We start from the raw sequence: 16,373 nt of genomic DNA, 5'->3' as shown, positions 1-16,373 counted from the left end.
GGCGCCGTTGAAAATGAAATGATAAATCTTGTTCTGAAAACAAAATTGTACTAGCTTCTTCCATTTCACCGCATACAACGAAGAGCGACTCGAATCATCGACGATCAAGTGATCACCGATCGGCTTGATTCTTTGGCGTTGCGTAGAGATGTGAGTTCTCTTTGCATTTTCTACCGCATGTATTTAGGGTTGGGATTGATACCAGCGACCGATATCCACCACCGTACGGACCGAAGTACCACCCGCATCACGTTGACGTCTGGCTATCCACAACCGCGCGTTTTGCAAGAAATTTCTTGCCTCGCACAAGCTCTTTGTGGAATCAATTACCGGCTGCGGTTTTCCCGAACAGATACGACTTAGGGATCTTCAAGAAAAAAGCATACTCCTACCTTAAGGGCGGACAACGCATTTCTTGACACCTGTTGTTGCGGATGTCCATGGGTGGTTGCCTTACCTCTCCCCATCCCGTGAGCCTCTTGCCCGTTTGCCCCTTCTTATATAAAAAAAATACTATCCAATATATAATATTATTCTATCTATTGTAATATTACAATTGTGAATGTAACTGTACTTGTAATTGATATCCAACTTATAAGAGTTGATTGCGGAGCACAACAATTTCACCTGAACAGACTCACCCGAAGAACATGCACCTGGAGCCCTATTCCCAAAATCGAAATACGAAGTTGCGGTCGACGGATTTTCCTATTACGATAGTGTTTCAGATCTAAAAGTCGATACGAAGTTCGCGATTAGACATTTTGTCTTACTTATTGTTGACCTTATTCCTAAAATCACTTGACATTAACGTTTTTTGCATAATTATGATCGTATGCTTTCGAAATGAAATCCGTCCGCACTATTCGGATCCGAAGTAATTTGGTAGTAGGATTTAATTCGAAATTCTTCATTCTTTTTCGATTTTGGTAATTACACTCTGTCGTTGAACCTTATATATCTATTTCTCACGTATCGAATGTTTTGCTTGCAGCACCTGTGATAATAGTTATATTAATGGCTGTCTGTGAAGGTCGGCGTAGCGTGAAAGAGAAATATAGGTCAGAGCACCAGTTTTATTGGTGTATTCTCAAAAGCGTAAACGGGTCCTTTTTAATTGGCAAATTTTAATAATTTAATTTAATAAATCTTTATTTAATTTTAATTAGAGATGGTATTTCAGATCGATATATTATGTCATGGCCCCTTTCGAGTATAGGCCTCCTCCAGCTGTCTATGTTTGTATTTTTTCATAATTAAAAAACCAGCTCCATGGAGCCCTTTACATTGGTCTTTTTGTTACATGGAGATGTATAAAAATATAACAAAATATGTGGTCATCGTCCTCAAGAATACTATTGCCATTTCTTTCAATTATCACATAAATATAAAGCACTAGCCCGCTGACTTTGTTGCCCGTTCTTCTCTGATCTGAGGCAAACTTTTTGGAATGGGTTTTTGACTTTCAATAAGTGATATGACATCCTATTTTCAATAAAATTATTTGAATTTGAATATTAAATAAAATAAAAGCTAAATAGGAGATACTTTTAGGCCAAATTTGTACCGTCCTATTTAATGGCAATTAAATAAATAAATAAATATGAATAAATAAATATATTTATATCATATCATATACTAAGCCATTTAGTGCGGTTTTGGAAGGTGCTGGTTGACATAAGTAAGGTGTCTAACTTAAACCATACTGAAACAATTTTTTTTATTACTTATTCCGAATTCAAATAATCATCATGTCACAGTTTCTCTTATGTCACATACGGACGAATTGGAACCTCACGTGATTGACATTCCTGGTCTTCAGACTACAGACCCATATTTATATTGTATACCTTAGTATAAGGATTGGTCTCCACTGCGCTCCAACTAGATACCGCAGGCGTAGTCGCAAAGTGCGGCAACTAATACTCATATAATAGTCTCGAACAATGTGTGACGTTGACGTGCCACATGTTCTGTTAAACTTTGCTAATAATTCAAACTAAAATGCCGGGTTGCGTAGTAAAACTTTGTAGAAATAATTTTACAAGAAATAAGAAAGACACTGGGACCACATATCATCAGTAAATATTATGTATTTTAATAATTTCAATGTAAAATCAATCCAAAAAAGACCATTCCTTAATCTAAGTTGTACACACTGAACACAAAATAGCTTTAGTATTATCACATTACATAACATTAGCTCTTAAAAAACCAGTTACACTCCCTGCTGTTAATATTATTTACATATTCGGCATTTACAAAATTTTGTAGGTATATATGAATGTTAAGATTAAGAGTGTTCATTGCTAAGCTTGTAAATTGTTTATCCTTGATTTGTACAAACCCTAGATGCTAAATCAATTATAACTAAGGAAGAAATATATTAGTTTTGTACGGGTAATCTGTGTTCTTCGTTAGCACCAAAACAATACCGTATCTAAGTGATTATTACGTCACGCTTCTCAATCACAGAACCTTGGCAGCTCCCTCACGAAGATCTAATGACAACCATCCAGTTACCTCACGTATTCATTACACGACTTAGCGAAAAAAAAAATCACCATTTACCACCTTCATTCCGCACAGCAAATCATTGATGGGTAGCCATTTGTAAAGTCGCAACGTCTTCTATATTTAAATTTAAAATTAATTTGCGCGGGATTTTTTTCTTTTTTTAAGAATGAATCTACGACTTCATGTATTTTTTGGCCAGTTACTTTGGTTGATTACTTTTTTGAGTGGTAAGAATCTTCAAAGTGTGCCAGGATATGGACGTAATTTAATTATCAAGGCTTTACCTGCTATAGAAGATTATCAAAGCAATGTCTATGAAGTTTTTATGGAGCCCTACTTATATGTATGTATTATTTTATATTTAATATAATATAGTGCCTGGTTTCCTCATTATCACATGCTTAACTCTTTTGTCCAACTGAACTTGATGGCAATATTTAAATTTTAGTTATATTTGAAATTTCCATAAAATTTATTTCTGCTTTTGCAAGTATTCATCCCTGACTAGAAAATAGCTTAGTTTTCGTTTTTTTTTTAATATCATCACTCTTAAGTGTAAGCTTTTTGTAGCAAAAACTTTCAAAGTCTGTCTGCGTGATATCGATAACTTTGATTTAAATATTTGACACATAGAACCAAGAATATATAAAGTGTGTATCGTTATATTTACATTAAAATAAAAATTAATAACTGAATCAGTTTGCTGTGCAGGTATCAATACTGAGTCTCAGAATCTCTTATAAGCTGTGAAGCTCAGAATCGCTTATATTATAAATGAAATAGATCTCAGCTCAAAGGCATGACTTAGTAAATCGGCCATTACTTTTTGCGATGTTTTTTAACTATACTATAATGCATCGACATTGAGTGTCTGTGGACAACATCTTTTTTATTTGGGTTAACGAACTTGCTATAAGGGGATGTCCAAAAAGTGTAATGAATTGGTTACATAACTGGAATATGTAAAAACAAGAAACAATTTCTCATATTCGTACCCCGTGAAGTTTCTTACCTTTCCTTTTTTCTGTAATCTTGGAAGTAGACAAAATTCGCTAGCAATTTGTTCAGTTAGTACCTACTGGACGTGACGTCATTGTTTGTTTTATTAGAAAAATAAGTTATAGCTTGCTTATATGCTGTGTTATGTTATGGTAGAATACATCACATAAACAGCTCTTTACATATAATAGGCCAATTTTGATAAAGTCAAGTAATCAGTCAGGAATGGAAACTTAAATATTTAAGTAACCATATTATACTCATCGCCGTACAAAGTGAGGCAAAAAAATACTTAAATTGTAACTGCAAATTAATCAACCCTTTGTCTCTGTTCTCATGGATACCGCGTATTGGAGAGAAAGAAATGAATATATAATAAGAAAGTTCTATTTTGTGATAAAAATATTACCGATTTCGAAGAGAAACCGTTCAGCTATTTGTGCTGCAAAATTACAATGCAATTGTACTTTCAGCAATAGTGTCGTATCGAACTGCAAAGTTCTTAAGAGGAAATATAACCGGGCCTCCAGATTTTTTAAGCGGCAAATCGCTCGTGCGAAATCGAAGCACGTCGTCAAAATCGGCGAGCAGCTTTTGGTAACTTCAAGTTTCAACCAGCCGTCCTCGCCGCCGTTGCACATGAGGAATAACACCCTGGCCCATACGGCAAAAGAGAAAGCTGATCTCATGTGCGTTCTTTTTGCCTCCAACTCGACTCTTGACGACAACAGAAAAACACTGGCGACCATCCCGCGGTGTCAGAGCTCTATGCCCGAAGTACAGTTCAGACACAAAACTGTTAGGCGAGCTCTGTTTTCGTTGGACGTCAGGAAGTCGAGCGGGCCGGATGACATTTCTCCAATCGTGCTTAGAACGTGTGCCCCTGAGTTGACGCCGATGCTAACGCGTTTATTCCGGCACTCTTATTCAAAAGGCGTAGTCCCTGACTCACGGAAGTCAGCCCTTGTCCATCCCATCCAAAAAGAGGAGATGCTATTACCTCCCTGCTCTCCAAAATCATGGAGAGCATAATCAGCCGCCAGTTCTTGGTATATCTAGAGGGTCATCAGTTGATCAACGACCGACAGTACGGCTATCGCCATGGTCAGTCGGCAGGTGATCTTCACATATACCTAACACATAGATGGGCGGCGGCTATTGAAAGCAAGGGTGAAGGCCCGGCAGTTAGCCTGGATATAGTATAGTGGCATTCACGATGCCTTCATATAAGGTCGTGTATGGCACAAGGCGCTCCTCTCAAAACTTCCATCATTTGGGCTTCCCGAGAGCTTGTGCAAGTGTACCTCCAGCTTCCTCACTGGGCGCAGCATACAGGTCGGAAGGTCGCCTAGTAGTCAATTGCGTGGCCATCTGGAGGGAAAAGCCAAATTGGCTTCGAAGAAACGGGGTGTCATTAATAGAGCCCGGCAATACTTCAAGCCGGCCCACATTCTAGCGCTCTACAAAGCGCAGGTCCGGCCACACATGGAGTATTGCTGTCATCTCTGGTATGGCGTACCCCAGTATCAGCTCGATCCATTTGACCGCGTGCAACGTAGAGCAGCTCGAATTGTCGGGGACCCAGTGCTCTATGAACGGCTGGATCACTTGGCGTTGCGTAGAGATGTCGCTTCATTATGTGTCCTCTACCGCATTAATCACGGGGAGTGTTCCAAAGAGCTGTTTAACCTGATTTCTGCCGCCGAATTCCACCTTCGCACGACACGCCTCAAGTTAGGATATCATCCCCACCATCTGGATGTGTGGCGGTCTTCCACAGTGCGGTTTTCAAGGAGCTTTCTTCCACATACTACAAAGCTGTGGAATGAACTTCCTTGTGCGGTGTTTCCGGGACGATACGAAATGGGTACCTTCAAAAAAAGCGAGTACAGCATCCTTAAAGGCCGGCTCCTGTGATTCCTCTGAAGTGTAGTTGGGTGATCTTTGGAATGTGTTTATGGTAAATGTTGGTTTTATTCAGTGGACAGATAAATATTTCATAAATAGTAATATAAAATAACTGTTTAAATAAGAATTACCGTATATTGGATGCATCAACCTTTAGAGCTTGAATTCATTGTTTCTGTATTCTTACAGCTTTGTGAACAAGAAGGTCGAGATTACTGTCGTAATTAGTAATCGTATCCAACAAATAAGTACAATGAATTATTAACTATAACAGGTCGACCTGGCACCACAAGCAGTACTCGTTCACGAGTTGACGCAACGACCAACCATCGTTCCCTTTGCACATATTTGACGGAAGGATCTCCATACTCCGGTACACTACACCGTTTGTATGGAAAAATGGCCTATAATGGTTTCAATAAGAGTCCACTATCCGTCCACAATGCAACTTACCGCTATTTATCTAGATAACAGTTCTTTGTATAATTAATCATTTACAGAAATAATGCAAGACTAGCATAGTCCCGCAAAACTATTAACTAAATGAATAGTTTGTCAGAAGGATCAAGTCTCTTGTAATGCATAATTGATTTTACGTACACTGATACCATAGGAGTGTTCCGTACCCGACAGACGTTGTTCTGTATATAATAAATAGAATAATGTTTTTTTATGAATTTGTCAGTAATATTTCATAATTCCCTGTTGTTGTAATGAAATTGTTTCAAACGTATGATTTATCAATCTACATATTATAGTTGGTCGTCAAATGTCAAATATTATGGTTGCGAAATTTTATTTGTGACAAAACTTGAGATTTATCAATTAACATAAAAATAATATGATCGATAGTTAACAACTGTAATCTACCAACTATAGTTAGCTAGAATTAAGTTTAAGTTTATTTTTTAACTCTAAAAATTCTAATTAGTTATTCAACTATTCTTTCAATTTGATTTCTGAACAACGGAGGACATACTTTTATATTTATTCACTTTTCAAACCTTCTCTGGACTTCCACAAATAATTCAAGACCAAAATTAGCCAAATCGGTCCAGCCGTTCTCGAGTTTTAGCGAGACTAACGAACAGCAATTCATTTTTATATATATAGTTAGATATAGTTTATGATACATTTTAACAACGTCGTATTTTTCGTTATAACAAGAAATTGGAGCGACCGCCCTCAGGCTATTAATTAATAAATTTTATTGTACGCACCGTAATATGTAATCAATATGTTTATATTGTATGTAATACAAACATATTTCTATGAAAAAAAGAAGCCCGCTGAGTTTCTTCTCAGGTCTAAGGCATACTTTTTCGAATGGTGGTAGATTTGGACTTTCAATAAGTGATATTATAAACTATTTTGAATTTGAATACAAAAACCAAAATGGGGGACTCAAAAGTAGCCACCACGCAAAATAAAAAAAAAACGCTGTGTGCTTAAGTATGACAGAATTGTGTCATGTAGTATGACAGAAGTGAAAACTACATCAAGGCTATATAATACGAAATAAACATTTTGTTCTATGTTCGGAGTATCATTTACATGAGGTGAACTCGTCTCGTCCCTTTTTCTCATCAATACTGCACACACTGTTTTTTATAATGTTTACCCGCTTTTGAAAGCTTTAAACTTAACTTTAGAAAATTTTTTCATGTATATAAAATGTGTCTTCATTAATTATGGTTATTATTATCTCATTTAGTCAGATCCGCCGTGACCACTATTCATGCAATTGGATCAAAATATCGGCTCTAAACAAATATACCTATTTCGGAAGCACCCGTCATAATAATAACTACGTTAAAGTTCCGCGATGATAAAGGTTTAAAAACATGTCAATAAGTTTAACATCTTATTTTATGTAGGTAATTCACTAAAAATCTTAACCCTACCCTCTGCTAAAATGGCATTATGTGACTTTGCGGATTGTCCCATCGTTCTATGGGGATGGTCGCAATAATAAATTTATTTTACTGATATAAAACATTAAACGAAGCACGCATCTTCACCATCTGTACCAGCACAGATACACAATGTTGCGATTTGCGAAGAACCTAACTCCAACTCTATTGCTAAAAAACTCCTTTATCAGCTTCCATCATTGGTTATACAACATCCACTTTACCTCCAATAGGCGCTGTAGAACAACGATAGTAATTCATAACTATATGCATATTACATAATAAGATAAGTATAATAATACTAATGTTATTTTTAAGAACATCTCTAAAATCTAAATAATCATGGAGCAAGAATCTCAAATTATGACTGTATACTGATATACGGTCATAATTTGAGAAAACAAATGACAGTATATAACATAAAAATTACATAAAACACCTAATTACTGAGGTATTCAAGGTTATCTCATTATTCACGTTATAAATACATACAATGGGAATTGTTTTAGAAATACATTCACACCTACTTCATTCTGGAATTCATGTCAAAGATCATTGCAAAATCTTATAGTCTAAGATCCGACTGCAGGATTAGTGGTGTGATTTTTTAAAATCATTATGTAAATTGCCGTGATGTAGACGATATTTTATTTAAAAAAACAAGTGAACGACATTTTTTCCCAAAAATCAACCAAAAATAATTTAATTAAAAATATTAGCGGCCAAATTTTGATAGGCAACTTGGTAGATATATATTCTACTAATTATAAATATACATACAAATTTGGTTTTTAGCAAATAGCCGATGAGCGCACTAATCCTGCAGTCGGATCTCGTACTATTACATACTCAGTCTTGGTTATATTACAAACTTTTAATAAGGAGTTAAGTTTACTGTGGTGTAAGGTTAAACTTATAAAATTTTATTATGACACTTTATAAAGGTACTTACTTTATAAAGGTACGATTATAATAATTCAAATAAAATATAAGGGCATGAATTTAAAACATTATTCAATCAATACTTATCATTATTAACACTTATTGTTACTTCATCATTTATTTGCATCATCAACATATTAACCAAGTCATTTTTGCATCTCACCATACCGTTTGAAATCAACTGTATATAAATATAAACTAATTTTCAGGAACTTGGCAATCCTTATCCAATAACTGGCGATCGATCGGAAAAACAAATCGACCTGGCTGTTGTGAGTATATTTGTTATATAATTAAAATGATGAAGGAACAAGAATAGTATTATATGAATTATAAAACTAATTATATTAGTGCAATTATGGCATAGCAAAACATATTAAGACCCCACAATATTAAAAAAACCTTTTTGGTACATAACAGTCCAGATGTGTCGTGAGTAGGGTTACCATATGCCAGGCTTTCGCCTGATTTGCTACTTGTTGAACTTAACCGGGATTTAAAAAAATACATATATTGTAAGAAATTTTATTCATAAATTTTATTCATAAAACATGTTGCAAATACTTACGTCATCAGAGAATGAATATTGTTACAATGATGTGTTTTTTTTTAATTTTATGATACCTTTATATAAGTAAGAACAAATCATAATATTATATTAGGCTCATTTTCTAATTATCTACTGAATATATACGAAGATAGATATTTTAAAATTTCATTCGGTATTCTCTTTTTTCTCCCCATTTATCCCCAATCCCCATTTAAATCCGTTCATTAGTTTAGGAGTCCATCGCGGACAAACAACGTGACACGTAATTTATATATATTAATAAGAAGATATAGCAACCTCATCAAAGTCAGCACACTTCATAATACTTATATCGTGACGATTCGTAATTACTTCCTTAATTAAAATATTATTTCATGGTTTATAATAATTGTACATACCATCTGTGAATTAATGTGATGTTCGTTAGTTTTAAAACGATAATAAATCATCAATTTTGATTTTTATATATATTTTCATATAAATTTGTAGCATTACCAGAATTGTTTGCGTTATTTCATAATACATATAACGTAACTTCACATTGTATGTACTATTGGGTTAAGCTACGACCGTGTACAGAAACGTAAATTTTATGTTTAAGTAACCATACATCACGAAAGTGAATGTTTTATAAAAAAAAAGTGTGTGTGTGTACTTATGTATGCACGCAAGAAGTTATACTTCTATGGCCTAGCAAAGCAAAAATCCTTAAAATTATTTATTCCTCATGCTATTCTACGTTTGTAGAAAGAACAGTTTTGTTAAAATCTTGCAACGATGGCTTTGACAATTAATTATTAAATAACGAATACGGCTGAACGGGCTTGAACCCTTTGCCTATTCTAATAATGGGCGAAGAAACCAAAATAAAAATATCGATTATGGCAAACGTCAGAAAATTTTAGGAACCAACTTTACCCTGTTACAGTGATGGGCGCGCATCTTAAAATTTCAGTATCAACATTTTTTCATAACGTGCCTAAAGAAGTATCCCTTCTCTCCCAAAACTGTCGTAAATGATTGCAAGCGTATGAGGGTATTGACACTGGGAATCAGGTCTTAATTTTGGGGTAGCTGGTACTAACTACATACAATCACCGACACAGAAACTTGGCCATTCACGAATTTTGTGATATTCAGTGTATTTTTAATCTTTTTATTTTGTTGAAGTCTAGAAAGGGTAAAAATAACTTTTTTAATATTTTTAGAAAAGTTTTTATAAAAATAAACAATTATATTGCTTGTCATAACGTTTTTTGTTCCAAAATAATTATTAGTGAAATTAAGGCACTTATGAATGCTAGCATCTGTGTCATGCTCTGGATTATGTTTTTAATGTCCACTTGCGAAGTGGTCTCAGAAGCGTTGATCGCTACATTGCGGAGCTGGCTAAGGGTTTGTGGAGGGTTGAGTTGACACTGTCTGGACCTCAGAGCGATACTGTAAAGAGTATCGTGTGTCAAGTCCATTTGCCTACATCTCGTGTGTATAGTTGACATGATCTCGGGCGAATTGAAGGCGAGTTACTCGATGATGTCTGAGAATTCTGGCCCTCGTGCTGGGCTTTTAAATTTGCTTCTTCCATTCGCCTTTTCATCGTTCTCTCGCTTACGTTTATGTTTCTTACAATTTGGAGTCGCTGTCGTATCTCAACAGCTGTAAGACGGCGGTTTCTCCATATCTCTAACCGGATAAAATGGTCATCGCGATCAGACGTGCAGCTTAGGCCTACACTGCCTGGTCTCCGCGAGTACCTTTCAGTTTCTTAATAGAGTTTCAAGGCATACTGCAAGGAAAAACGGGGCACATTGAGAATAACAGCCACTTTACGTTGTGTCAACCTCTGCCCGATGAGTGCTACAGTTTGTGCCAACTGTTCTAGTGTCAATGGCATTTTTAACTGTTATGTTGTGAATGTTAAATTACAACTACGGAACCCAAAAATGGATTAATTCACAACTAATACATTGAAACACACAAGAATACAAATATTATTGTTAATTGCTCAAACGACTCCCCTTGACTAGATACTTAAACTTAATGAATTACCCAATTTACCTTAGAGTTATATATAACCTATCTTCATAAATAACAATCCTTAAAAACAGTTACAATTGTTTTTATCGTGAAATAAGTGCTTGGCCAAGATTCCGTGCCGCTGAGTGTAGATGAAAACGCATAGTAAGCGTAATATTAGTAATTAGGTATAGAAAAGCATGTTTTTATACGAACAAAGGTATACGTCCTTCTTCAAAGGTATATTTTAAAATGACGATGATGTCATATAAGTTGTATCTACCGATAGCAAAATGCAGTCGCCTGAGGTGACTTAATTGGATGCAATTATTATTTCGAATGTATATACATATTATTTATATTTATAAAACAAATTATCGCAATTAAAATAATTAATAAAGATAATGGTTGCGTGTTTATAATAACTGTGTGAGCATCCTTGGTTCTCTCCATCTTTATTAAGGTTCCTAACTGATATTTTATCTTAATTATTTGGGTACAAGTGTTTTATATAATAATTGCTATTGTTTTAAAGCAGAGGTTCCCAGACATTTTGTCTCATAGGACACTTTTAAAATTTTGGTGGTTCCAGTGGACCTCCTTCAGCTACATTTCTACCATATTCCCAAAACTCTACAAAAAATGTGAAGAGTAGATCTCGTGATCTACTATTCGTATTATTAGTACTATTCTAATATTCGTATATTTAATATGAGCTTCTTAAAATATTATCTACCTACACTGATAGGTGAAGTCAAGCTAACATTTTAGTTCTTCGCTATCGAAAATAGATAAATTTTCGTGGATAAGCGGGGGCTTACGAATTGTGAACCCCCATTTTTTTTATAACGCCAACATCAGCCAAGTCTCTCGTGAAACAAACCTAATGAACTAAGTAAACTCATTTGCAAGTCTTTATTGAGATATAATGATTGATGAAGAGAGTTGATGGAAAGTGAAGGTGAAGGTATCGGTCAGGTTTCACAAAGTATGGCAAAACCCGGGATGCCGATAAAATGTTGCTGTGTGTATGGTGGAATTGGAATTGTTATGGATGGAAGGCATTGCTCATTATTTCCTTTTGCAATCAAGCAGAACCATGGATTTAAAGTTGTACTGCCAAAACAGATGATAGCGGCCGGTATTGTTCAATAGAAAGGGTGTGGTCTTCATTATGACAACGCTAGGCCACACAAAGCAAAAATTAAGAGAGTTTGGCTGGATAAGTAATAATTAAACGCATTAGCATCCGTCTTATAGCCCTGACCTTTAGATCTACAGCTGTTTCGGTCTCTTCAGAATTCGTTAGATAATGTCAGGTTAACATCCAGAGAAGACTGCTACAAAAATTGCCACGTTTTTTTGATGAAAAGCCCCAAAATTTTTCGAGATCATGTCATTTGTCAGTAGTAATTAAATGTATATAAACATTGAAAATTTACAATCTCTTAGCTATAAAATAGCTAGCGATAAAGCCTATTTTGCTTGTTATATATTCTCGATTTTTGTTACTTATATTTAATTATTTTTGGTGTGCAATAAAGATATATTACTTTCATTTCATAATTTTAAATTGCCCGTAGTCTTTTGGTAGTTAAGAACTTTTAATGAATATGTGCAAATTAGGTATTTATTTTCTATGACATATATTTTTTTAACTCCTCTCAATTTTCAGGCTCATTCTACTGGCCTCCAGGCTATTGTACACCTGGAGGCTGATCAGGAGTCTGGAGTGGAAGGAGAATTGGTCTTCACACAAATCATCCCCAACGGTCCTGTGACTATACAGGGAAATATAACAGGTCTACCCGCTGGTCTTCATGGGATTCACGTTCACCAAACTGGGGATATCAAGGGCAATTGTCAAAATATTGGACCCCACTTCATTGCGTATTATGTAAGTTTTTTAATTTTCTTCTGGTGTGTGGTGAAATTATTCCACCTGGTGACTAAAAGGAATGGGCAGTAGGCATGATGAAATATTTTAGATCCTCTTCTGTTATGTCGGTAACTTTATTTCATCAATAAAATAAGCTGAAACGCAATTACTATTTTTTTTATCAATTTACTTTCATTTAATCGCGAAAATGGTCGTAAGTGACGTGGCGACCGATTATGACGTCACACTTCATAACTCAATGATAACGCCTAATGCATATGTCGTAGCTATTATGTAAGACGTGATATTATAATTTAACAGTAGATTGTCAGTTGACTTCGTTTCTTACAATTTAACGGCCTAGTTTTGGTGACATTATAATGTCACGGGCACACTATTCTTCTTTTTTTATGTCCGATGTGTACCCGGTAGTGTTTTTGTACCAAAAACCAAAATGTGTACTAAGACATGCGCGCACCAAAAACTAGACGTTGCTAGGAAATTAACTAATTAGTTAGTTAATTTCCTAGAAACTATTTCCTATTTGTTTAGACAAATAAAAAATCGCGCTAATGTGATTATTCATGTTATTTTAAATTAGGAATAAGTAGTATGATCAACAAAAAATATATTTTATTATATATAATAGTAGAATATACATTTTGAAATATTTTCAAAACGACTCTACTATTACCAATATCTGTCCATAAAATATTTATAGCAATTGACATCAGTACACCATGGTTTGTTAAAAATAAATTTTTATTTCATATATGCTTAGGACATAGGCAGTCAAATAACCTACCCACAAACTACATCAATATCTCAATCAGTTAAAAATTTTCATAGATAATTCCACTCCATAGAAATTCGTATTCTACAAGTCGTTCTATTCTCAGGGACGTCACGGAGGTCCAAGGGATCAGATCCGCCACGTCGGAGACCTCGGCAACATCAAGGCAGAAGACGGCACTCTCGAAGTCAAGATAATAGACCACATCATATCACTGACTGGACCCCGATCTGTAGTTGGCAGGTCTATAGCGATAACCAAAAGCGAGGACGACTACGGCAGGGCTGGCACAGAAGACAGTGCATTAACTGGAACATCAGGACCAGCTATCGCATGTGGCGTTATTGGTTACCTCAATTAGGGTTTTATAAAATTATAGTTAATTATAACAATAGTATTTATCACAATGAGTGCCGCAAACAGAATCACATAAGATTTTCGCTTCTCCTGATATCAAGAATGAACAGTTTGGTTTTTGAAACATAATATTTTTTTTTGGAAACGTATTACATAATAAACTAAATTATTTAGTAACCCACATCTGATTTTCATTTAAAAATCATAATTTAATATTCAGTGTTAAAAGATAATCGAAATGTTATGAGTGCTAATAATTTGTTGTGAGATAACTCTAGCATATTATAACTTTTTTTTATGGAATAGTAGGACAAACGAGCGTACGGCACCTGGTGTTAAGTGATCACCGCCGCCCACATTCTCTTGCAACACCAGAGGAATCACAAGAGCGTTGCCGGCCTTTAAGGAAGGTGTACGCGCATTTTTGAAGGTACCCATGTCGTATCGTCCCGGAAACACCGCACAAGGAAGCTCATTCCACAGCTTTGTAGTACTAGGAAGAAAGCTCCTTGAAAACCGCACTATGGAGGACCGCCACACATCCAGATGGTGGGGATGATATATCTAATAGATAACTAAACAAGTAGGTTTTATCTCAATACTGCCTGTCAGCCATTAAGTTGCCATAGCGACATCCCATTCTGCACGGACGCACGCCAACAAAGGGAAGATATTAGTAGGATTATTACTAGGTACATTCATCAGTGGAACGCACGAAAAAGGTTTGATTTTTCTGGTTGCGATTATTGTGCGTACTGGCTACAAATATAATTAAATCCTATGCAAAAATAAAGTTTTCTTCGAATCTGATTTGTTTTTTATGTTATTATTTCTTAGGATAAAGCTAACTGGGTTTCTTCTTGTAATCGAGTATACTGAAAAAATGATTGAAAATTTAAATATTCTTTTTTTATTGCATTTTGCAAAACCAATTGGTTTTGTTACCAATGCTCTAAATAAATAAAACGACAAATTATTATTTCGTGTGTTGTGTTTTTCTGTAGGGCGAAAATTTTCTTAACTTTGATTTTTTTGTCCTCTAGGGAACACAATAATATTATAGTAGTTATAATGTTGCCCCACTTGCGTTACAATCTAGCCTTAACTTAGACTAATAAGTAATGCTACTTTAACTTAAGTTGCTAGATAGATTTAAACTAAGAATGTGTCTCTACTAAGGGGAAGTGACTTTGTTCACGAGTTTTTATAATATTACTATTTTTTTATGTTTTACACTAATTCACTAGCACTACACTAACTCAAATGGTTTTGTTCGTTTTAGTCTTCTTATTATATCAGTGTTCTCAAGGAGCTGGATTGCCTCGACATTCGTCATGGTGAAGTCTGTGTTGATGAGCTTCAGCTTAGCGAGTTCTAAGTTAAGGTCCCGATGGAGATCGCTGTTTCGAATGTACCAAGGTGCGTTCACAATTTCTAGTTAGTACTTTCTTCTGGAAGCGTTGTATGATTTGAATATTTGTTTGTTTGGTGCAGCCCCACAGCTGGATCCCATAAGTCCATATAGACTTACTTGTACAATAAAACTTTATTTTGTACAGACATCTTGGAGTGTCTTCCTACAAGCCTACATATTTTTAAAACGAAGTTCTAATTGTTCTCTTTTCTTTCTGAATACACCCCTTCCAGCGGAGCTTTGTGTCATGAGTCATGCCCAGAAATATAGCTGTATTCTCGTATGGTACTATTTTCTTATTAATGTAAACTGGCTCGTAATCTGGTTTCTTATTACTAAAGTTTACATGAATAGATTTACTATCATTAAGTTTAATTCTCCATTTTTTAGTCCACTTTACTACTGTGTTTACCGCTATTTGAACTTTCTCTGCTGCCTCTTTATGGTTACTACCGACACTCATTAGAGCAGTATCATCAGCAAAGTTCGCAACAGCGTTATTTCTATTTTAGAAATGATATTCGTTTATAGTAGGTACATTACCGGACCTAATACACTTGCCAGAGGCACTCTAGCTTTAATCTCCTTAATTTCTGAGGAGATATCCTCTATTCTTATTCTATGCACTTCATCCATGGTTGAGTGTTTTTCTCGGAAACTAAACTTGTGCTCTCGAATCAGGTTTCTAATCTCTATTATAGGTTTTAGCCCCTTAAGTAGCAACTTCTCCAAAAGCTTGGACATTACAGGAAGCAGGGAAATTGGCCTGTATGATGCTGTTTGATTCGGTGGTTTTCCTGGTTTAGAAATCATGACGACTTCAACAACATTCCACAGATGTGATACTTGTCGTATTCTAATTGCACAATTAATAAGGGTCGATAATTTAACAGGACCTTTTTTTGGAAGTCGATATCAAATCATATACAGTAGCTTTTTTTGTACTTACATTATATTTTATTTCTCTCACAACTTCCTTAGGTGAACGCTCTGTTCACCTAAGGAAGTTCTTTAATTTTTTTATTTTTTTTTTTTAATTTGAAGTTTTTTAATCAAATAAATGTTTAATCAAATAAAATCCTCCT

At 35.1% G+C, this 16,373-nt stretch overlaps 1 protein-coding gene across 1 annotated transcript; it reads left to right on the top strand.

Annotated features, from left to right (window-relative positions):
- The first annotated feature begins 2,581 nt into the window (after positions 1 to 2,581).
- LOC126965738 (superoxide dismutase [Cu-Zn]-like) lies at positions 2,582 to 14,052 on the top strand. The gene is made up of 4 exons (XM_050809531.1): positions 2,582 to 2,860; positions 8,489 to 8,551; positions 12,521 to 12,742; positions 13,624 to 14,052. The coding sequence occupies exons 1-4, from the start codon at positions 2,684 to 2,686 to the stop codon at positions 13,876 to 13,878; spliced, it is 717 nt and encodes a 238-aa protein (XP_050665488.1). The 5' UTR covers positions 2,582 to 2,683; the 3' UTR covers positions 13,879 to 14,052.
- Positions 14,053 to 16,373: the final 2,321 nt, after the last annotated feature.

This window comes from Leptidea sinapis, chromosome 1 (assembly GCF_905404315.1).
Source record: "Leptidea sinapis chromosome 1, ilLepSina1.1, whole genome shotgun sequence".
Taxonomy (NCBI): Eukaryota; Metazoa; Arthropoda; class Insecta; order Lepidoptera; family Pieridae; genus Leptidea; species Leptidea sinapis.
The sequence above is the reverse complement of the archived record's forward strand: the minus strand, read 5'-3'. Positions and strand labels throughout refer to the sequence as shown.